This window comes from Prionailurus bengalensis, chromosome C2, assembly GCF_016509475.1.
Source record: "Prionailurus bengalensis isolate Pbe53 chromosome C2, Fcat_Pben_1.1_paternal_pri, whole genome shotgun sequence".
Classification (NCBI taxonomy): Eukaryota; Metazoa; Chordata; class Mammalia; order Carnivora; family Felidae; genus Prionailurus; species Prionailurus bengalensis.
In genome coordinates, this window is record NC_057350.1 from 54,928,184 (window position 1) to 54,953,016 (window position 24,833).

Sequence of the window (24,833 nt, forward strand, 5' to 3'; positions counted from 1 at the left end):
CTCCCTTTCCCTTCTGAACAGCCTTTCCTGGGTTTTTACTTTTCCTTCTCTATTTCCTGTTCAAGTCTTACATAACTCTTCTTTTTTTAGTAAAACAATGTAAAGGCAAGCATAATTAGAAAGGTTAAAAGTATCATTTCTGTGTTTGCTTCTTCATGTATTCTCTGAGCGTCTCCCTGTCTAGTATGGGGATGTTTGCTCTGACAGATCCAGAAAAAAAGCATCTGGCATGTTCATTACCTTCAAGGGTCTTTGTGGGAGGAATTCACATGAAATCATTATGCTGTACAGAAAAAAATGATAATTGTTATATAATCAAGTGTCAAAAAATATGGCACAGCCATTAAATGTGGTGGGTCAAAAAGGTGCTTAGGAAAGAAAGAAATAGGAATTGGGGCAAATAAAGACAGCTTTTTAGAAATGGCAGTTCAGAGAGGCTTGTAGAATAGTGAGTCCGGGGTGTCTGGTGTGCAGGTCTGGAGAGCAGAGGAAGTGCAGTTCGAAGCACCAGGTGGGTGTGGCGAACAGGACAGATACCTACAGGCAGGAGGGCAGTGGGGGGTGGTGAGCTGAATGGGAGGTAAGGCTAAACACTTAATTCCCACAATGCATAGCTCACCAGGTGATCAATAAATAATGTGTTCAGCTCCACTTAGAATACATGAGGAGGACACTCAAGAACTTGTCATCTTGTGCTTTAGATTCTTGTCAGTGTGATAATTATGTCCTAACCTTTGTTAATTTAGAAGGAAGGCAAATGTGTTATGCTAGGCCTGTTGAGCAATAGAAATTTGGTGACTTTCTGATTAAGAATGTAAACAACATAAAATTATAGGAAAACAAAGTTAGGCTTCTTGAGGTACATGTATGTACATGTTGAATTCTGTATGTAAATAACTTTTTCTCCGTAAGTCACCCCTTTTGATACTTTATCTCTTTTAAGGTAGCTATTGTCTGTCTCTGCAGCCTAGAGCAGTGTGTTAAATTAAGCTCTCCTAAGGATAAATGTCATGGAGAGGAAGTGTAGTAGGGATCTTAAAATACATACTCCTTCATGAAGTAAGGGCACAGGGACCCGAACTACCAGTACAGCTAAGCCCTTTAAATAGTGGGTGCCTTATTAGTATTCATGAAGAGCATATAGATAACATCTTGACAGAGTTAAAGTTTCAACTTGAAGAGCTACTGCTTTTCAATAAGGAGTGCCTTTAAAGATACTCTTTGCATGAATAGAGTAACTGAATTGCTTCTATAATGAGAGTATTACTTTATTGAGTGAGGTATTTTTCATTTAATCTGTCTACAGTTAAGAAGAATTGTCATTAGAATTATAATAAATAGTAAAGATGAGCACTTGTAAAGCTTTTATCTTCAAAGAACTTGAGTTAATCTAATTTGTCACTTAGAGTCATCAGAGATGTGCACTCACTTTTCTGCTGTGAAGCCTGGAAGTGTTCACTTTCCATCCCCTCGGCGCTCCCTTTTGGTATTTCCATGGCCCATTAGCTACTTTGTCCTATGGAAAGTGCCCCGAGAGTCAACAGATGGAAGGCTTTCCGTTAGATCCGTTTCCTGTGTAAGTGTTTGGGCTCTTGAGTTAGGCTTCCTGGTTCTGATGCCATCTTCTCCGTGGCTAACTGTGGGACCCTAGGCAAGTTACTTAGCCCTCAGCTTCTCCAGCTGGGATTCATAGTAGTACCTGCCTCAGAGGTTTCTTGTGAGGCCTAAATGAGATAATGATCATTAAGTACATAGGAACTATAAATAGTAGCTGCATACTAGTATTGTTTTAAAAATTATTGCTAGGAACACATCGTTCTGGGAAGTTGTTATATGTGGTTAAGTGTTAGGTGAGGAAATGATTAGCAGTACTTTTTCAGGGCCTGCTGTGTACCAGGCTCAGTGCCACTCCCTGGGATGGAAAAGGAAGAAACCATGGCACCTCCCCTGTAGAAGTTTGCATCCTGGGTTTTTTGGGGAGTGGGTAGGAGGTTGGCACAGGTAAAACAAACTGTAAAACACTGGTGTGCTTGACCTAATAAGATCAAGTACAATCAAAGAGCAGAGAGTGATGGATTTTTAAGATTTTTTATAGAAAGCCTTAGAGAGGAAGGGATATGTGACCTGGGCCTTGGAGGATGAGAAGAACTTTGACAGAAAATGGGAGAATGTTGGGGGGAGCAAGGGCTTCAGAGTTGGTGTGTTTGCCAGCTTCTCTGTCAGCAGGACCCCATGGAAAGACAGAAGCAAGGTGTGTCTTGAAAGCAGCAGGGCTCCCTGTAAGGAAGATTTTAAGCAGGTCAGTCTAGTTTGCATGGAACTCTGCAGCCACCATTTGTCGATGTCTCTTTGGGTGGTTTTTCCTCTTCTCTGTAGACATGAGAGAATTGTGAAGGTTTGCCGTCCTAGTTGGACCTAGGGGAGGCCTTATTTGTTGTTAGAATGTGTGGTGTCCAACACTGAGATTTCATGGGCCTCTTTTACCTTCCCCTGTCTCACTGGGTCTGAATTTCCATTAATATGATTTGGATGGGATTTTACTGGGACATTTAGGAAACAGTTTAAACTCTAAAATGCCCCTGTGACAGCATTCAGTTCACACAGTGTTTTAAAGACTGAAGTGTACTGATTGCCGACGTTGTAAGACAAGATGATAGAAAGACTAAGAGGATCTCATTCACAAAATGTATGACTGTGCCAAGGAACTGTTTCTGACTGTATATCACACAGACAAAGGAAAGGAAACTTTCCATCTTTCTTTTTCAGTTTTGGAGTCTGGGGACTCTATCATCTGGGAAGCACGTGGGCTATGGTTAAATGGAAGACATGTGTTCTCTTTGAACAGTATCTTCGGCTGAGTTTAAGCAAGCCGAGGCTGTCAGTTAAAACCCATACTCCCTCTAAAAAGCCTGTGGGAAAAGGGAGGATTTACTAACACAGAGTGAGAGCTTTCTGGGTGCCAGATTCTGTGCTGGGTATTATACATAAAGTGTTCTCACAATAAAGCTATTATTCAGTTTCAACATATGAGGAAAGGTTAGCAAGATTAATAACTTTATAACAAGTAGTTAGTGGCAGACACAGGATTCCAAATGAAACCTGCCAGGCTTCAGTGTTCATTGTTTTCTTTTGTGAAGTGTGGTGTTTGGTTTGTACCGTTTCTTTTGTGACATTTCTTCTTTAAAATCCTCATGAAGGATTTTGACCTCAGTAAAGTCTTCATGAGTGAGCTTACTTTTGAGTAATACAGTTAAGGGGCGCCTTGGTGGCTCAGTCAGTTAAGTGTCCGACTTGGGCTCAGGTCATGATCCCATGGTTTGGGAATTCGAGACCTGCATCATGTTCTCTGCTATCAGCACAGAGCCTGCTTCAGATCCTCTGTCCTCCTCCCTCTCTGCCCCTCCACTGCTCATGCTTTCTTTCTGTCAAAAGTTAATAAACATTTAAAAATAAATAAAATGAAAAGCTGAATAATAGTTAAATTAACTTTTTTTAAAATTTATCACCAAGTTGGCTTGTATTTAGTTAAACAGTGATTATCTAATTAGAGTCACTCATCTTGGCATAGGAAGGCACACACGGATTGGTTTGTTATTACAAGATAAATAATATTCAGGATTTTGGATCAGGACCTTTAGCTTCTGTGATTTGACCATCTCAGCAGCATAATTTGATGGTACTGAGTCTTTCAAGTAGAGTCCACTGATAGTTAAATAATCTGATTTCAGTTATTCTGGAATTGCAGTGCAGAATGGAAAATGACCCCTTTTAAATAAAGTCTGCCCGTTGCTTCATTTGTTGTGTATAGATGGTTAGCTTAATTTGTTCTTGTTCAAGAACAGGAAGTCAAACTTTATAATACATGGGGTTTTTAGTGGCAAAATAATTACAAGTGTAAGCCTCTGTTACTGTCAGAAATTAACAGTTTTCTCTTTATTGTTGAAATAAGAAGAGTAATGGGCTTAAGTCTCGAAAGTCTGCCTTCTTTGTCTCTTCTACTTTTTCTTCATCCTTTCTTTTCATTGTCCTTTCTTATTTTCTCATTACTTCTGACTGATCATCAGGAGCATCATTTCCCCCCACTCTTTTGCTTCCTTTCAACCGTTTGAAAACTGATCTGTAAGAAATTAAAAAGTAATCAGATAACTATCAATTATTAAAGTATCCAGTTTATAGTTTGAGGTATTTCACAGTCATTACATCAGTTACACGTTTCCTGACTATTTTGTCCAAAGTATATCATTTCCAGTTCATTTGTTCACGTTTTCATCTGTAATGAATGGTAAAAATATTTCTGTCCCTCTTCCTTTGTTCTTCTTCCACAGCTCAGGTGGCCGATGGTTCTTACACACCACATGCCACCGCAGCTTGCATGTCACAGTTACACGTAGTTTTCAGTCACCCTTTTTTTCCCAATTAAGAGAAAATAACTGAATTCAGGGAATGAGAGATACGGGGGTTAATTTTTAAGCCATTTGGATGTATGAAAACAATGAATTATTACCATTTAGTGCAGGGATTCATATGGTTGCTTGTAACAACTCTCACAACTGTCTGAGCCAGGATGCTTCTGAGCACATAAAGGTAAATAGTCTTGGATCATTAATAAAAGGCCTAGTGAGGGAGGTAGGATGTATCCATATAATTGTAATAAAGGGAAAATGTGGTGTCGTTAGCCGTGCAAAGTCTAGTGGATTTCTGGGGAAGGAGAGATAAACTTGCGGATTATCAGAAAAGACATACAGTATCTATAGTGGCATGTCCACTACATGGGAAAGAAATCACGTGTGAATGTGATTATTCTGAACCCCAAAGCCACATGTACCGTCCATTAATTTAATTCTTGATATATACTATTTTGTCTTTGAATATTAAAATTATACACACACACACACACAGGCACATGTACTTAAACACAGTCACACATAATTAAATAGCATAATTAATTAGTCTCCCATTGATTCCTTTTATTATTTAAAAAGTGTGTTACAGGGGCACCTGGGTGGCTCAGTCGGTTGAGCGTCCGACTTTGGCTCAGGTCATGATCTCACAGTCTGTGAGTTCGAGCCCCGCATCGGGCTCTGTGCTGATGGCTCAGAGCCTGGAGCCTGCTTCCGATTCTGTGTCTCCCTCTCTCTCTGCCCCTTCCCTGCTCATGCTCTGTCTCTCTCTGTCTCAAAAATAAATAAAAACATTAAGAAAAAAAAATTTTTTTAATAAAAATAAATAAATAAAAAGTGTGTTACATAAACAAAGATAGGATTAAGATGCAGAGTAGGATGATTCTGAGCTGACCTCCTCCCACAGACCACGTACTCAGACTACAACTATATATGGAACAACTCTCTCTGAAGACTAGCAGAACAGGTCTTCTACAACTAAAGATAAAAAGAAAAAGCCACACCGAGAAGGGTAGGAGGGGCAGAGACACAGCAGGGATATCACCAACACAGAGGTTCTCTCTGAGGAGCAAGGAGGTCCAGCCCCACATCAGGCAGTCCCCTACTCCAGGAAGATGAGCCCCCATAATGTCTGGCTTTGAAAGTCAGCAGGGCTTAACAACAGGTGAGCAGAGGGCTATGGGAAACTAGGACTCTGCTGTTAAAGGACTCATGCACAATCTCACTTGCTCTAAGACCCAGCAGAGAGCAGTTTGAAAAACACCTGGGCCATACATGAAGAATGTTTTTTGACTCATTTTAGGGTATATGCCAGAGCAGCAGGGAAATTTCTCTGGGAATGGAAGCACTCACTGGAAGGCACCATTTTTCTTTCCTTTGACCTAGCTAGCCTGTCGCTTGTGGGAGCCATTTCTGATACTCTGATACTCTCCATCTACCTTGTTAGCACTGCTCATTCCTCCCCCTGCATTCCTCTGCTGACTCACCCCAGAAGGCATCCCTCCAAAGGGGCTCCTGCCCTGGTGGGCAGCCTGCGCTGAGACTGCAACCCAGCAAAGTGGCTCCCACTCTCCTGCCACTCCCCACCACCAGGCAGCCTCTGTCCCAGCAAGTAACCTTGGCCAGGACTAGCACCCCCAGCCTCCCCCAGAGTGAGTCTACCTCACTACACTCAGCAAGATCCCTTGGCTGAAACCTCTGTGTGTGTCCCCTTCCCCCCCCTCACCCCCCCCCCCCCGCAAAAGATCCTGCCCCACTGCACCCAGCATACAGTCTCAGCCTGGATTAGAGTCCCCACAAAGCAGCTGGCATTCAGGGAGGGAGGCAGTCCCATTCACTAGCATGACCACAACAGTCATAACCAATCTTCCCAGCCAGCCACACAAGGGGCCAGCCCTGCTCAGCAATACCACAGTAGCCAGGCCTCTCAGCCAGCTACACTGGAGTCCAGGCCCACCCATTAGTGCTACCATAGCATGGCCAGACACTGCAGCCAACCAGGCTGGGGGCCAGCCCTTTGACTAGAGCACCTGCACCTATTCCTATCTAGCCACTACGGGAGGTTGTACACCACCCACTCAGGAGACACCCCTGGAACACTTGGTCCTGGTGACCAGGGACCATTGCACTTCTAGGCCCCACAGGAAACTTTCTATGTAAGGCCACTTTTTCAAGACCAGGAGACTTAGCTGACCTACTAATACATACAAACAAACACCGAAAGTCGGGCAAAATTATATGTTCCAAATGAAAGACAAAACCTCAGAAAAGGAACTAAATGAAACAAAGTGTGCCTGATAAATAATAGTTCAAAATAATGGTCATAAAGATGGTCACCAAACTTGGGAGAAGAATGAATAAGCCCAGTGAGAACTTCAACAAAGAGAAGGAAAATATAAAAAAGAACCAGTCAGAGCTGAATACAATAACCAAAATGAAAAATATACTGAAGGGAATCAACAGCAAAGTAGATGATGCAGAACAGAACAGACATCTAAAAGGCAGGGTAGTGGAAATCACCCCAAATGAACAGCAAAAAGAAAACAATTAAAAAAAAATAAGGATGCACTAAGGAGAGCACTTGTTGGGATGAGCACTGGGTGTTATATGTAAGTGATGAGTCACTACTCCTGGAATCATTTTGTAAAAAATAAGGTTTAAGGAACCTTTGGGACAGTAACAGGATGCTAACATTCACATTATAGGGGTGCCAGGAGGAGAAGAGAGAGGGAAAAACTTCTTGAAGAAGTAATAGCTGAAAACTTCACTAACATGGAGAAGAAAACAGACACACAGAGAGCACCTGACCAGATGTATTCAAAAGAGATCCACACCAAGACACATCATAATTAAAATGTCAAAAATTAAAGAGAATCTTAAAAGCAGCAAGAGAAAAGCAACTAGTTACATACAAGGTACCCCTATAAGACCCATCAAATATTTAGCAGTAATATTTGTAGGCCAGAAGAGAGGGAGTGGCATGATACATTCAAAGGATTGAAAGGGGGGCGGGGGGAACCTACAACTAAGAATAATCTACCTGGCAAGATTATTCTGAATTAAAGGAGAGATAAAGTTTCCCAAACAAACAAAAATTAAATGAGTTCATAACCACTAAATCGGCCTTATAAGAAATGTTAAAGGGATTTTTTTAAGTGGAAAACAAAAGGCCATAAAAATGTTATACCTCCGAAAATATTGGGGCCACCATATGGGTTTACTTGCCACTCAAGCAGCTCATCCTGAAGTGATTAATAAGCCACAAAAATAACGGCTTCCTCTTCTGTCTACATAGCATTGGTATTTTTGGAAATTGGGTTGCCTGTGCCAAATTTTATTTGTAGATAGAATGAGAATTGTTAAATGGTCTATGGTCTATCAGTTCACGAGAAACCTTTGTTGCTTTATTAAGAGCCTAGCAGATAACTAATTCCATTTAGAGTTTTCAGTAACTTTTTACACTCTCGAGGCAGCCACATGAATCATATAATTGCTTCAGAGACTCAGCAGAAGTTTCTTGCTAAAAAGGCCATAGGAACATGTTTTTCTTTTCCTCTCCCTCCTTCTTTTGACTAAACATAGCTTTTAAGAAATTGAAGATTTTTATAAAGATGGAGATTTAAAAAATTTTATTAAAATAAAGATTTTACTGTAGCACAAGAAATAATCTGATTATCAATACTGGAATGATTGAATAAATTGCAATACATTTTTATTTTGGAGTATTCTGTAGTTATTACAAAATGAGGACGGTAAAGGTGTATTGGCTTAGATGAGCATGATCTGTGCAAATTAAAATTTCTAAATGGGTGTGTTTACTGCTGTATTTGTATATAAAAGAAGATACAGAATGATGTAGTCCCTAAGGTTTTTAAAATTGGTCAAAGGATAGGCAAACAGGTTAGAGGCAAATGATCATTGACAGAAGAGAATCCAGAAATAGATATGTACACATAAAGTAATTTAGTGTAGGATAAAGGGTCATTTCAAAGGAATGAGAAAAAGCTGGATTAGTTAATAAATGCTGTTGGGAGAGTTAGCTAGTTATTTGGGAAAAAAAGAATAAGATCCGTATTTCCTTTATCAGAATGAATTACAGATTGGTCCAGTATTAAAATTCTTTTTTATAATGAAATCATGCCAGTTCTAGAGAGAAATATTAATGATTTTTTTTGTTTTGTTTTGAAATGAGAAGACCTAAGCATGAAACATGAAACAATGACAGACAGGATAAATTTGCCTATGCCATGTTGTCTCAAAGGCTTCAGAACAGAATGAATCTTGAAACTTTATGAAAATCTAGTTTTAGCAACATGGCATTAGAAGTTTATTGATACCACTTTGCAAGCATTTGGACCAATGCACACTTTTACTGACCAAAAAGGCTATACTTTTCTGTGATATCAGCAACTGTGTTTGTGTTTGTAATCGTCAGCATGAACCATTTAAGTTGATAGCATTTGGATATTTGAATTTTTGCATGAGTACATATGGACAATAATTTGTATATTGTTACTTAAAATGAATGAATGAGAACTATTGAACTAGGAAAATACTGTGAGAATGCATATAAGAAATTGACATGTGTGATTTACCTCTCAGCTGTGGTGCTGGGTGTGATGGAGAATGCAAACCTCATTTTGTGCTATTTTTAGCACAAATATGAATGTGTGTTGTTTTTATCTTTAAGAAAAAATGTTTTTCAAGTCATCCAAAAGTAACTTCGTTTCTAGGCTTCTGAAAAGATTTTGTCACATCATAGGCTGGTCATTGCTTATCACCTTTTAGGGGAAGAGCAAGAACAAAAAGCCTAGGGAGCAAAACTTGGTTACTGGATTCGGGTGCATATGTAATGAAGAGATGCAAAATATTTGTGATTATGTGTGTCACAGATGGGGACAGAGGGTGCTCATCTTGCTAAGTGACCTACAGTGACTTCATGCACTGGGTCCTTGGAGGCTGCACACAGCTACTTTTTAAACATTGTGTGTCATCTTGTGAAATAGTTTTATTTTAATCCAAACGTTTGATTCTTACAGAGTATTTTTTCTGCTTACTAACCCTCCAGGCTCAGATTTATCTTATGGTAGAGTGCAAAACATAAATTATTACAATAAAATGGGAGCCATTGGAGAATGTATGGAGGGCCACCTCTGTGAGCACCTCTTCTCTCCATCTTTTCACAGTCTTCTGATGCACAGCTTTGAGAAACACTACCCTGAGTAAGTGTGAACAGGTGACAGTAACTTGTAGGCATCCTACTGCTGTATTCGGGTTTTGAGTTCTGAAGTTATGGAGTGGAAGGAAGTAGATTTCACAAAAGGCAAATTTTATTAGCTCCATTCAGCCAACTAAAATGAATGTTTGATTATGTACTTAGAATTCTTACTGAATCCAGTAAATGCCTGAGCTGGTAGATACTTTAGTCATTAAAACTATAATCCAATTAAAGCTAAGGAAGCTAAATAAACAAATTTTAATCAAATTTACTTTGATTTCTCTGTGTTTCTCTCCTTTTTTTCCTTACCACAGGTCACAGTAATGAAAGGCAGTAATAGAAATAAAGATCACTCAGCAGACGGAGAAGGGGCTGGAAAACGACCAAAACGAAAGTGTCTTCAGTGGCATCCATTGCTAGCAAAGAAACTGCTTGACTTTTCAGAAGAGGAGGAAGAGGAAGACGAAGAGGAGGATATTGATAAGGTAATTCTTCTGTTTAACATCGAAGTTTTGAATATTCATTCCAGAAACTACAGTGATTGGTGAGAAAGATGCATTTCTAAAAGTCTGTATAACTTGAATCCTATTTAACTACTTAATGTATACGTTTATTCCAGATATTGAGGGTTCCTAAAGTATCTGTACTTCCTAATCATTTAGACAGAAACAGATCTTCTTCAGTGGTATTTCTGTCTATTAACTAATGATTTTCAGGTAATATGGTAGCACTCCAATGCAGTGGAGATAGGGGTATTTATAAAATTTGATGCACTTGCCTGGCACCCACCTCGTTGCCCCTCTGGCCTCTCTCTGCTTCAGCCTAGCCCTGCCTCTGTGGACAGCCTTGCAGCTGCTCCAGCCCTCATCTCCACTGCCTTCATGACATCTGGCTGTTTTCACCCCACCAGTCCTCCGTGGTCAGTCAGTCCTCTCCGTCCCCTTCTCTGGTCTCATGCTTAAGCAGCCAGCTCTCATTTAGAAGGTCACACAGCCATGCAGGTGACTTTAGAAAGCCACACATTCCTCCAAGTCTATGTGGAACTGGTTCCTCCTCCTCCTCATTCAGCTCTCAGCACAAGGACTACCTCCCCAAGAGATGGGGCTTCATCATCTCAGGTGACCCTCCCACCCAACTCATTCCATGTCCAAGGATTTCCTTCCTGGCGTTTCTTACCATTTAACTTGCGCTTAGCTGTATACCTGTGTATGTCTGTCTTGCCAGACTAGAATATAAGCTCAGTAAGAGCAGAGGTCTTGCCCCACATATCCTCCTCTTACTCCTTGGAACCTAGAATGATGCCTGGCACATAGCAAGTATTGAATAGATGTATGTTCAATGGAAGAATAAATGAGTACATATTTCGTGTCACTACAACTTTTATAAGCCTGTTTTTAGTATCCTATAGACCTTTGACATCCATTCAGTCTTTTGTTCTAGGCTTGGGTCAGCTTCCATTTTTTTATGTTTTTCCTGTTTCTCAGACATCTTATCTGGATCCTCTTTATAGTCTCTCTCACTGTTGATCTTTTTCTCCTCTTTTACAGAGAAAATAGAGGCCGCCAGAAATTATTCCTTCAGCTTCCTCTACTCATCTGTATACTTATTTCACTCACCCATCTTTTCCTTCCCCTTCTCTTTTCAGAGAGACCACTGTTACTCATTCTATTTGAGGACATTGCCAAGTTGATACTGATTTGATCTTTCTGACATATTTGTGCCTGTCGATCACTTGGTCCTGGAGGCTGCCTTCTGTTACTGTTTCTACTCCCAGCCTCACCTTCCTACCTTCATTCTCTTGATGCCCCTCCATTATTCTGCCCTCAAATATTGGTGTTCTCTGGGCTTGTTTTAAGAAAAAATTAATTTTTGTTTATTTTTTGAGAGAAAGAGAGCGAGCAGGAGAGGGGCAGAGAGAGAGAGAGAGAGAGAGAAAGAGAGAGAGAATCCCAAACAGGCTCCTCACTGTCCACACAGAGCCCAATGTAGGACTCAAACTCATGCACCGTGAGATCATGACCTGATCAGACGCTCAGACGCTTAACCCTACTGAGCCACCCAGGTGGCCCACTGTGGGCTTCTTAATTTCTTTCTCAATCCTTAAATTCTACACTGATATTTTTGACTGTTTTCTTGACATATCCACTTAGATCTCCAATCAGAACCTCCGTCTGAATGTGTTCAAAATGAAATTTTGAACCCCATCATCGTGTATCTTCCCTTTCTCAGTAAACGGGAGCCCCCAACTTTCTGGTTGGTGAGATCAGAAAGCTTATCTGTTTTCTTTTGCTCATGTCTCATATGCATCCATCCATCTATTAGCATATTCTCAAGCCATACCTTCTACATATGTTCTCAGTTTGACTCCTCCTTAGCAAGGTCACCACAGCCTCCTTGGTCCAAGCCACCACCATTTCTAGTGCAGATTAGCATATATTCTACTGCTCTGCCTGCCTCTGCTCTTGCTTTTCCAGTCTTTGCTCAACAGAGCAGCCAGAGGGATCTGTTCAGAATGAAAGGCTGGCTGTGCTGTTCTTCTGCTTCATGAAGGCAGGGAATTCATATGCTCATGGATTTACCCGCGCAACCTAGAACAGTGCCTGGTCCCTATCAGTTGCCCAGTACGCAGTTACTGAGAGAAAGAATGGAATCATTGAATTCCCTTCTCTTTTCAGTCCACACCTGGTGATCTCATCCACTTTTCTAGTCTTGCCTTCTTTGTATTCTTACCTCAGTTCATAATCCCAGCCAAGACTTCTCTGCTGAGAACCACCTGACATTTTGCCTACCCGATACCGATCTTTCTGCTCCCAACCCTATCTAATTTCTCTCATTTGAGAAAAAGCATTCTCTGGTGTGTATGAAGGAATCTTGCCACTAAAGGTAGAAACACTCTTCCTTTTTCAACTGTTAAATCCAATTGGATACCAACTGTCTTGGCTCTACCTCATAAATAAATACTGTCTGTGTTCTCACTTCTCCATTCTTATCATTACGGCCTTAATTCAGCCCTGTCTCCTTTCTCACCTGGACAGCTGAAATGAACTTTGAAATGGTTTCTCTAGTTTGGATTGCTTCTCGTTTTGATATTATAATTCATGCTTTACACTGCTGATAGGAGTTATCCTAAAATACAAATCTGGTGATGTCTCTTCTATGCTGAAAACCACTCATGGCTCTCTATTGCATCCAGCTGTGGTTTCCATATCCTGGTCTGGTACAAGTGTTGATTTGTTACAAAGTATTACTGGGCCCTGGTGAAAGAAAAATTTAAGTCCAGATAGAGAGTTTTTCACTTTTATATAATTTTATCTATTTATTCATTTGTTTATTCGTTTTTGGGGTTAATTTAATGAGATAATTGTGACATTAAATAGTAGTTGCCAACATTTTTTAATATTCATATTTGGCAAAATAAATAATCTGTAGTAAAATATGATAACCTATGTTGTTCCCCCTAAGGTGTTTTTTGTTTTGTTTTGTTTTGTTTTGTTTTGTTTTTTACAGTCTGCAACTACTTATTTATAGGATTAAATGCATGTTATTTTACATGACAGAGCACATTCTTCATGAAGTACGTCCGTCCATACCTACTTCTACAACCTCATGTCCTGGGTCCATGTTCTAGTCTTATATCTACCAGTGCTATTGAACTGTACATCAGTCAGTCATCGAGCCTTAATCCTTTTTCGGTTTCCGTGTCTCTCCATTGACTACCTGACACATTCTGATTCATCTTTCAGAATCTAGCTCAGACAACACGGTTTCTAGGGAGACTTTGGTGAGCTTCCACCCTTCCACTAGTGCTTCACTGTAACACTGGCTCCTTGTAATAGTCATCATACTGCTTTTTAATTAATTTGCTTTTCTCTCTTTCTCCCCCCCCTCCACCCTCCACAAACAGTAAGTTCCTTGGTCCAGGATCTTGTCTTATTTATCTTTTTTTCCAGCTCTTGGCTTGAGTTTTATAACTTAGTAACTGAATCAAAAGTTATTCTTTTCTGAAGGGAAAATGTAATTACTTCTTCAACCTACGTAATATACTTTTTATGTCTTGATTTTTCGTAGCTTCTTAGTTTTGAAAGCTAACTAAATATCCCTTATTATTTAGCATTCAGAATGCTAAATAAATATTCCTTAAAAATGCAAATCATTGTTAATGATTGCATACATAATGAGGAAGTGAAATCTATAGCCTTCACTCCCAATAATAATCTCTAATGTATTTCCAAATCAGATAGCTATGACTTCAAGATTGTTCCACCATATTATTTTGTTTGAAGATAATCGATGGTTAATTAAATGCATTTGCAATATTTAATTTAAACTTACAAGACTTTAAAAATACCAAATTGGATTAAGCTAGTGATTCATACTAAAGTAGCTGTCGCAGTTTCCCAATAAAACATGATGTAGAAGAACACTGTTGCCTTACAGTAGTGGTTCTCGGAGTGTGATCTTCAGACCAACAGCATCAATATCACCGGTGAACTTTTACAAATATGAATTCTGGAGGCCCACTCCAGACCTACAGAATTGGAAACTCTGGGAATGGGACCCAACAATCTGTGTTTCATTTAACAAGACCTTCAGGGATTCCACTGCCCACTCAAATTGAAGAAGTAATGCTCTACTATATGATGCAGATTAACAACTACCTTAGTCCTTCTTGATTTTAACTATGAAACAAGAAATTAAAGACATAGCTTTAGTAAGCCTTCTGGACTTCTGTTTGTGGTTGTACTGTTTTCAAGAAATCTCATAGAATCATATTTTAGCCTTAGAAGATATTTAACAGTCCTAATATATTCTGAGATTCTGTGATAAGAGGTATCTGCAGCCATGTGCAAGAAGCACCGAAAGAGATTAGAAGCAGAAAGACTAGGCCTGGGGCACTTGCATGGCTCAGTCTGTTGAGTGTCCAACCTCAGCTCAGGTCACAAACTCATGGTTCATGAGTTTGAGCCCCAAATCAGTCTGGCTGCTGTCAGTGCAGAGCCTGCTTTGGATCCCCTGCCCACCCCCCTTCTCTCTTCCCCTACCCAACTTGTTCTCTCTCTCTGTCTCTCTCTCTCTCAAAAATAATAAGCATTTTTAAAAATTAAAAAAAAAGGAAGCAGAGAGACTAGGCCATAGGCTCAGGCAGTGGGAATGACAGTTACACAGATGGGATGGGTGGGATCAGAGCTTTGTGGAAGTCCTTGAAGACCGGGAATTGAATGAAATGCTGAGGAAAAGGAGGGATTCAGAATCTATTTTGAAGGTTTAAGCCCAAGTGAATTTACTCCTGTTATCATAGCATTTCACTAAATGATATTTACAGGCTTGAAAATTTACTACATGGTTCCTCCTTCAAATAATGTTAAATGTCTATTTTGATTTTTACAATAGGAGGCTCCACTTGTGATGTGCATACATTACATTTTTTTACCTACTTTTATGTTAAACACTTTCATATTATTAGCTGTAGAAAAGCACTTTCCAAACAAGAGAAACAACTAATATTCATATATTTTTGTGTGTGTGTAAATGTTGTTAATCTTGAGACGCATATATCACAGCATGAGTTTATTTATTTATTGAGCAGTTAGTTAGGTACTGATGTTGTACCAGCCATTGAACTAGATGCCGTGGTTATAAAGGTAAATAACTTTTGTCCTCAAAGAGTTCACTGTCTAGTGAGGGGGAAAATGTTAGCAATTATAACATGATGTATTCTGTAATAGAGACATGCACAGGTTGCTATAGAAACTAAGCAGAAGGCATTGTAAGTTGGTTATCAACCACTAATAGTGGCTGATGATTAATTTTTTTCCAATTTTTAAGTTGTTTAAATGAAGGTAAAAAAAATACAATTTGAAAGCCAAACTGATTGTTAAAGCAAAATTGTCCAGGATGTGTTAAACATCTGGCTTTTGTTTTGGTTGGTAATAGGTTCAACTTCTTGGGGCCGATGGCCTAGAGCAAGATGTTGGTGAGACTGATGATGAATCACCAGAACAGCGAGCCCGGAGACCAATGAATGCATTTCTCTTATTTTGCAAACGTCATCGCTCCCTTGTACGACAGGAACACCCCCGGCTTGATAACCGAGGTGCTACCAAGATACTGGCTGATTGGTGGGCTGTTCTAGATCCAAAGGAAAAGCAGAAATACACAGACATGGCCAAGGAGGTAGGTTACAATGACAAGGTTTAATGGTGGCTGTGAGCAACCAATCCCATACCCCTGTCAGCAAATGTGGAGTCTCTGCCGAAGGTCTAGCAGCACAAAGGTGAATCCTGAAGCAAGTGTTCAGTGAAAACATAAGAGCTTTGTTCCTATTCCTGAATTCCAAGTCCACCTTGCAAATGCTGGTGGAGGTGCCAAGAACAATTAATTACCAAGTTTTTTCATTGCATATACTTCACGGATTGATGTAGAGGGTTGATTTTTGTGAATGGTAATTTATTTATTATGAATGATGGGTTTAAAAATTTTTTTCTAGGAACCCAGCTTCCGCTCTCAGAATGCCCATGGTAAAGATAATAATCTTAGGTTACTCTAGTTGTGTCATGGGAAAAAGTCTTGATCTAGTCCTAATGCTAAATAACCTTGTGACAGTATCTAAGTCAATTTCTGGGTCTCAGCCCCCTTTTTTTTTTAATGTTCTTAGAATGAGGAAATTGGACACCAATTTATATCCTTTCCACCTCCTTTTTTTGTAATAAGCACCATTATTGTGCCTTTGACTTATTTCTGTTCTGTAGGTATTGCAGCATGCATATTTAAAACCAGTAAAGGAATGCACGGCAGTGAAACATGATAAATTGTGGTATGTGCAGGCAGGTAAACACTGTATACACAGAAACACTTCCATGCGGGAAGGCTGTTTCGAGAGGTGGGACATTAATCAATTCTGAAACCCTATCAGTGACTAAATTCCTTCAAAAACTGTATACCAGTCTGTTGTTAAATTACTCGGAAATTAATGTTAATTCATCATGCTTTTTAAATGTATTATGTAATGGATTTAGCAAGTGAAGGAAAAGCAAAGCAATGTGGTTGTTAGGTTAAACTTGAAAGGAGTAATTCTCACATTGTTCCTTCAACCTTGTAGCTTGCTAACAATCTTGATTCATGAAAACCCCTGCCACCCAAACATTTGGTTAAGTTCTATGAAAAGTTGAACCAGCAGGGGACAAAAATACAGAGTTTCAAGTGACACATTTTATTAGACATCTCAGTATGTGGGAAAATAATTCTTCCAATTGCTGTGGTTTTATTGAGTTGTTTATCAGGCTAACATGTAACATAAATATTTCTTATGCGATGTTAAAGGATATTTGAATCCAGAGTATATGATTAGCATAGTTGGTATGTAATTAATGATGGCACAGACTTTGTCAATTGGCTGTTGTTAAAGACAGGATTTCAACTATGTGGGGCACCTGGAAAATTAAAATCAATTCCAGTAGCCCACATGATTTTAAATGTTTCAATAGATTTCAGCTAGTATAACAGTAATTAACAGTAGCACTTTCCCAGTAAATGGCCTTAGATTTTTTTATAGTCATGTTTATATGGTAAAATAAACAATTATCTAAAACCTCATAGGGAACCGCATTAGCTTCTTATAATTAAACACTTGACTTTGTTTTTGGATTGCTGTTTTTTGATAACATGCAGCCTATCCTAAGTATATTGTTTGCCTTTTCTTAAATACAGCTAATTTACAAACCCAATAGGTGGCCACTTTTAAGAGGAGGAAGTATTATTTTCATACAGGAAATCTCTTGCTAATTACTTACTTGGGTTCACAATATTTGTCCTGGTGGCACTGTAATGAAATCTGTTAGGGTGGCCTCCTGCAATCTACTACAGGTGGGGGTGGATCTTCCACCTTGCAGTTTGCCTCGTTTCCAGTTGCTCTTACGAACTGCTCTCATTTGTAGTTAAAAGTGTGGAAGGTTCAGCTACTTTCCGAATTATTATATAATTGGTTTCTAGCCATAAGTGATACTGACTTGTTTCAATTTATTTACTAAATGGTTTTGAAATTACATTAAAGTGCATGTAATTGTGCTGGTGCTTTTTTGTGTGTTAATATTGCAGCCTTAACTGCAATGTCAGCTTAAGCAACAAAAGCTTATCGAGTGACTTGAGTATACCAGGTCTTGTGGTGGTTGCTAGTGACGAATAAGGTCTCCGTTCCTCAAGGCCCTCACGCCCAGGCAGGCATTTTTAAAAGTTTCGTATGTGTAACCTCTTCATTTTAAACACCAAATTTTAAATGTGTTCTCTAAAGGAAGAAGACATATTCTATCAGTATAGTTTTTGTGTGAATGTGAATACTTAAAAAGAGATATATTTTTAAAACAGAAGTGATTAGTAAGTAATACAGCTTTGGAGAGTTTATTTTTTTTATCTGTTAAAACTTTCTCTGACGCTTTTCTTGCTCCTGATTATCTTCTATTTCAGTGCATCTGGTGAGAGGAGACACCCATTGTGGGATTTGTTTTCAGTTTCTTGAATTACTGCCTGGTACTAGTTTGCGTTGTTGAAAAAAAAAGGGCGGGGGGAGGGTTGAATGAGGGTTTCATGTTCTCTGATGAATCTCATTAGAGCAATAACTGGTTATAAGTAATTTTAAAAAATACTATCTTAAGGATATAACCTGGGTTGTTTTCTTCAATTCAGCAGTGTGCATGATGGTACAGTGTTGTGGATGCTCCCAAGCTCTAACTTCTAACTGTGTGACTGACTGCTTGTTAGGGACGCAGAAACAGCCTTCCTTTTCCTTTTCACATCTTTATGTCCATACTCTTACAAATACAGAGCTACAAGTCTGCATTTTTGCCCAAAGAATTGCTGGAACCTTCCACTTGTCACTTAAACTAATGATCATAATTAATTAATTTACATTCATTTTAGAAGATTGCATACTAGACCTTCAGGAAGAGCAGAGTCAGTGCAAAGAAGAGGAGAGGATCTGGAAAGTTAAAAATAGTTTTGAGAAAAAAAATAGTTTTGAGTGACTTTGTAATACCCCCTCCCTTCTTTTTTGTAGGATCAGGGGCATGAGGCAAAATGCATGCATTTATTGATTAATTGGTTCATTCCAAGCTTGATGTTTTACATAAGCACAAGCCTGTTAAGTCAGTATTGATTTTCCCCATTCTTCAGAGCAGGGATCTAAGGCTCTTGGGAGTTAATATCTTCATCAGTCATGCACTGTGGAGCTGGGATACTCTTGACTGTTTGACTCCCATACTCTTCATATATCTTGCTCACTTAGATGCCTATGAGATAAGAGGTTTGAGTAATTATGGCAAAAAATGGTAACAATAGAGTGCATGGGCTCAATTGGTTAAGCATCTGACTCTTGGTTTCATCTTAGGTCATGGTCTTGTGGTTTGTGTGTTCGAGCCCTGCTGATAGCACAGAGCCTGCTTGGAATTCTCTCTCTCTCTTTCTGTCTGCCCCTTCATTCGTGCTATCTCTGTCTCTCTCAAAATAAATAAATAAACTTAAAACAATGGGAGTAATAAAATGTCACAGTTGTAATGGGAAAAGTCTGCTTGTGCTGGGGGCAGTAGGGATATTTCAGAAAAGGCTTTATGGAATTGATGGAATCTGTCGTAGGATTTAGTATAGGATTCAGAGAGAAAGGCAGGGATAAAAGCAGATGCGGGATAGTAAGAACAGTTTCAGGAACAAGAAAGGTTGTTTTACCCCTGAGCTTAGAATATGTGTAACTAACAGGAAATAATGATGTAAAGACATAAAGCATGAGACCAGGCTGACAAGTTTGAAGGTTCAGTTGTATGTCAATAAAACAGTGATGGAATTAAATGCAATAAAATGCAACATGAAGGTAAACTATAATAGCCTTTTGTAAATGTTGGTATCCATTGCCATCGGTACTCTAGCAAAGATTCTCGTCACTATAAAACTCCATGGAGTTTTTAGCAATTAGTTCTTGCTTCATATTTAAGATAAAACTAACCTACTTATTCCCTTGCTTGGCTTTATTAGAAATGGATTCTTCTCCAAAGAAGGTAGACTCTGATTTTCTCATACATTATAACTGTGGAGAGAATTTTTGTTTACTATCACATATTATGTACTTCACAGTGTCTGAATTCTTAGAAGCATGCTGTGGCACCTTGCATACTACTAAACTAGAGTGGAACCTCATTTTTCCAGCATCCTTGAGAAACTGGTGTTACACATAAGTGATTTCCAGGGGGATGAAACTTTGCTGTTCCCTTAAACACTTTATCTTATATATTTATCCTGGGAACTTTATTTAAAATTTTGTTTATATGTGTCCTTACTTAAAGCATTCAGAATGCCTTTTGAATTTTTTTGAAAATTCAATACATTTATCCCAAACAACAATTACTTTATAATTTGTAATTTGGTGAGACCTATGTGAACAGTTAAGTTATAGTCACATTTTTCTCCATATGTTAAATGATTCTTTTTTTTTAAGTTTATTTATTATATTGAGAGAGAGAGAGAGAGAGAGAGAGAGAGAGAGAGAGAGGCGAGAGGGAGAGGGAGAGGGAGAGAGAGAATCCCAAGCGGGCTCCTCGCTGTCAGCATGGAGCCCACCTTAGGGGCTCAAGCCCACCTTAGGGCTCAATCTCAGGAACTGTGAGATCATGACCTGAGCTGAGATCAAGAGTCCAGACACTTAACTTACTAAGCCTCCCCAGTGCCCATGTGTATTAAATAATTCTTAACTCTTCTTTTGAATTTCCTCTTTGCTTTTACATGAGAAAGCTTTTGGGTCCACCCTCAGCAACCAATTGACATTTCTCACCTCTGCCAGTCACTTTTGGCTATGTCTAATGAAATGACTTATTTTATAGGGGATTTTCTGAGTAATTAGGGTCCCCACTACTTTTGGGGGATGTGGGTAATTAAACCAAAGACATGGGACTCCATGCTTCACAATAGGCCTTGTTTCTGAGACCTTTGTCATTCCTATGTTCCAGATATCAGGACTTTCTCACTGCATTAGAAAAAAATATTTAAATGTTTATTTTTGAGATGATAATAATCAACTTTTGAATATTGCTTTATTCTTCCCAGAGTTCCTTTATAAATATTTAACTTAGAATAATCCCAGAAGGTAGGTGGTTTTGTTTTTTTTTTTTGGGGGGGGGGGGGTTGTTTGCAAAAGCTAAAGATGACACTGAGATCCAGAACACTTATGTGATTTATCCAAGGATGCAAGTTAGTAGTAATACAGCTTGAGCTCTCATACTTGGCTTTCTCCCTTCTCAGACCTTTCTGAGTTTCCAGCTCTGTAAAAGGTCAATAAAGATGCCTGCCCTCATAGGGTTGAGTAAAATGCAAATAAAGCGTGTACATACAAGCATTCTGTTGTAGAGCTTAAAATGCTATAAATGGTAGTTTTTTGTTTTAAGTTTATTTATTTTGAGAGAGAGAGAGAAAATGCACAACTGAGGGAGGAGCAGAGAGAGAGAGAGAGAAAATCCCAAGCAGGTTCCACACTGTCAGCATAGAGCCCAATGCGGGGGTTCACCCACAAACTGTGAGATTGTGACCTGAGCCAAAACCAAGAGTCAGATGCTTAACCCACTGAGCCATCCGAGCACCTCTAAAATGGTAGTATAGTTTTTATTTCTGGTAAGAAAACTTAAGTTTGTCTGTATTTGATACTTCTTTACAAAGTAATTATTTACTATTTTTATCAGGGCATGTTAACACAATGAAAGCCTACTAAAACACAAAGCTGAAACACAAGAACCAACAAAACTAATTACATCATTTGCTCAACTTGCAGATACTATTCAGTGTGATTGATAGCCTCTAACCAGATAGATGTGTAGTTAAGTGAGCTAACTACTTGATTTTGGAAATATCAGTCCTTTTAGTTAGTAAACACTAACAGTTAAATATTCAAATCAAATAAAATTATAAAGACTTTATAAGGAACCCATGACTAGTGACAAAAAATAGATCCCACAGCAAGTGATATATTGAGAATTTAAACTGAGTCTCTTAGAACTCATTTTGGTATTGGTTTCAGATATTAATTTTTAGATTGATGGTGGGACCTAATACTCCAATATCCTGTAAGATGTTACTATAGTAACTCTTGATTACTTTGAAATTGATGATCATTCAAGGGATGTAGATAAAAATTAATTTTTGTACTGTTTGAAAAATTACAAATTCACGCTGCAAATTATTTTGTAAAGAGAAAATCTAAATTAGTATGCCTTAGTGAGCACATATTTTAGAAGAAAACTCACACATTTTACAATTCAAATTAGTTAATGTATGAATTTAGTAATACATTTTCAGAAATCAAATAATGTTTTATTTACCCAGATTCCTATCTACTTTTTAAAAATTAGCAAAATTACTTTAATTAATTCATTTATTTTATTTAATTCATTTATTTTAAAAGTTTATTTATTTATTTCCAGAGGTGGGGAGGAACATAAGCAGGGGAAGGGCAGAGACTGAGAGGGAGAGAGAGAGAATCCCAAGCAGGCCTGACGCAGGGCTCAATCTCATGAACCAGGAGATCATGACCTGAGCCAAGGTCAAGAGTCAGACACTTAACCTACTGAGCCACCCAGCCGTCCCTACAAAAATTAATTTTAAAAGAAATTCTGAAATTTGTGCTAATGAAATTTACTTTTCCCCTGATTTACCTACATTGGAGTAAAGTAGTCCTTTTAAAAATTTATATATGAAAATGAACTAATCTTGCCATGATAATCTTTACAGCCAATTTAGGTAACCATATCCACAGCCAACTCAGTTTTTCCTTTATAACTTTCCTATAGTAGAACCAAACAATTCCCTGGTCACTTATTCAAGTCACTTTTTGACGTATATAATTTTTATTGGAGTGGCTTTATCATGAAAGTCTTACAGGTTAATGTATGACTTAAAATATTTTTATTTTGTCAAAACCATAAACTTAATTCAGTGTTCTGTCACATAATATAGTCTAGTTTTCTCCCTATTAAAAATACCTAGTAAAAATAATTCAGGTCACATAGTGCTGTTGAGTTTTATTATCTAAGTGAACAATTTTGTGAATTTTTTTTTAACGTTTATTTATTTTTGAGACAGAGAGAGACAGAGCATGAATGGGGGAGGGTCAGAGAGAGGGAGACACAGAATCTGAAACAGGCTCCAGGCTCTGAGCTGTCAGCACAGAGCCCGACGCCGGGCTCGAACTCACGGACCGCGAGATCATGACCTGAGCCGAAGTCGGCCGCTTAACCGACTGAGCCACCCAGGCGCCCCTAAGTGAACAATTTTAGAGTTAGAACTCCTGGAACTAAGACTGTACAGATTGGTGCCACTTCTCAAGTATCTCCCTTCCCTCTTCCACCCTTGGGTAATGTGATTTCTGCTGCCCCCTTGAAGAGATACAACTGTTTCAAAATTTATTATGCTGGGGGTCACTTAGACCCCTGCAGTGTTATAAAATAAAAAAATATGTTCTATCTCTTTTTTAAAAAATCAGATAATTTTTATCTCCATGGTTCTGGTAGGTTTGTTTTTGTTGTTTTTGTTTGTTTGTTTGTTTGTTGTTTTGTTTTTTTTATCATAATGGTATTTCTCATATTTGCACCAGAACCAGCTATCTTTGTTATTTGTTTGTTTGTTTATTTGGGGGCGGGGGCGGGTAGAGGAGCAGAGAGAGAGAGAGAGAGAGAGAGAGAGAGAAAATCCCAAGTAGGTTCCGCACTGTCAGCCCTGAGCCTCAAGTGGGGCTCAATCCCATGAACTGTGAGATCATGACCTCAGCCGAAATCAAGAGTCAGACCCTCAAACCACTGAGCCACCCAGGTGCCTCTCAGCTGTCTTTATTTGTATAGACATTTACAGGATTCTTTATTCCTGGACCTCACCAAGGTTGCCATTCTCTTTTCACTGTGCTGAAGAAAATCTAGACTGCAATAATAGCTAGAAATATTACTGGATTTTAGATGGCACCTCCCCCAACCACCATTAAAAACAAATAATTGGAGAACAGTTAGTACAGTGTTCATTAACATTAAGGTGCTTTTTAGGGTCAAATTTCCTTTCTTATAAATGATCCAGAAAAATACTTAATGTTGTGACCCAATTTTTAAAATATTAACATAGAGTATTGTTTTTTGGTATATGATAATGTCATTGTCATATATGAAGTTGGCAAAATACCATGACAAAGGGTATGTATTTAATACCACTCTGAATAACAGTGATTTGTTATTACTGCTAATACAGTGTTGTGGTGGTTGGGGTCAGAGAGAAGAGAGCCCGCATTTGCTGAGCATCATGTATAAATAATAAACTGTGTCTGTAAAGTAGATGCACTTAAGTTATCTAATCAATTGGAAATTTAAAGAAAAAAATTGGAAGCCGTGATGTGAATTTTTATTTTAATGGGAAATTTTTGAAAATCGGTATTTTAGCAAGAGGTTAGTTATCTGCGAGATTAGACCAATAGCCTGTGTGATTGATGTTCTTGGATGAAAACAGGTTTCCCTCTCATGCCCAGCATGAAGAACCCTGTCCCAAAAGATCCAGATGGATGGAGCGTATCTCTTTGACCCTTTAAATCCTGTAATGATGGATTTTTGTCACGGAGTTGACCAGAATGTGCAGTTTCACTCAGCTGTTTGCTTCATACTGTATACAGTCTTCCTTCATTTTGCCATTACTCAACCTTCTCTGTAATCCCTTTCTTGATAACCTCACCACAACAAATGATTAAGCCTTTCTGTTGTTTCTTATAGTTGAATCAGAGCAAGTGATTGATGAGGTGCCCAGTTCCAAGGACAGAGAGACATCCTCATACCCCAAGGCTCTTTCTGCCTCTGCCTTTATTTGGTGTTCAAGTGTGTCTTTACATGAATTTATGGCATCTCCATGTAAGCTTTAAATTCCTAAAGACAAGGAATGTGTGTTCTTTTCTCTGTCCCCCACATTCTTAATGCTTTTGCTCAGTATATTTCTGATTGAGCTAATGAATGTTGTCTTGTTACTGCTCATTTACATCAAGTATCTGCAAGCTTAATATGGTGTTACCAGAGTATTGACCCTCCTAGTAAATTCTCAGTTACCATTTTCCATAAAACCCCACATGCTCCATGCTTTTCTCTTGCCTTCTGTTCTTCAACCCATAGGCCACTTCCCCTTTTACAGATCCTTTGAAGAATCATTTTTCATGCTTGAACCAGGGG

General features: G+C 38.7%; 1 protein-coding gene across 9 annotated transcripts in view; it reads left to right on the top strand.

The window, feature by feature from the left end:
* The window catches only part of BBX (BBX high mobility group box domain containing), a 287,506-nt gene that overhangs the window by 169,802 nt on the left and 92,871 nt on the right, over window positions 1-24,833 (top strand). For all 9 annotated transcript variants that reach the window (XM_043594058.1, XM_043594064.1, XM_043594060.1 and 6 more), the window contains 2 exons: window positions 9,933-10,103; window positions 15,553-15,792. In XM_043594058.1, coding sequence (XP_043449993.1) covers window positions 9,942-10,103; window positions 15,553-15,792 — 402 coding nt within the window. In that variant the 5' untranslated portion in view covers window positions 9,933-9,941. The remainder of the gene's footprint in view (window positions 1-9,932; window positions 10,104-15,552; window positions 15,793-24,833) is intronic.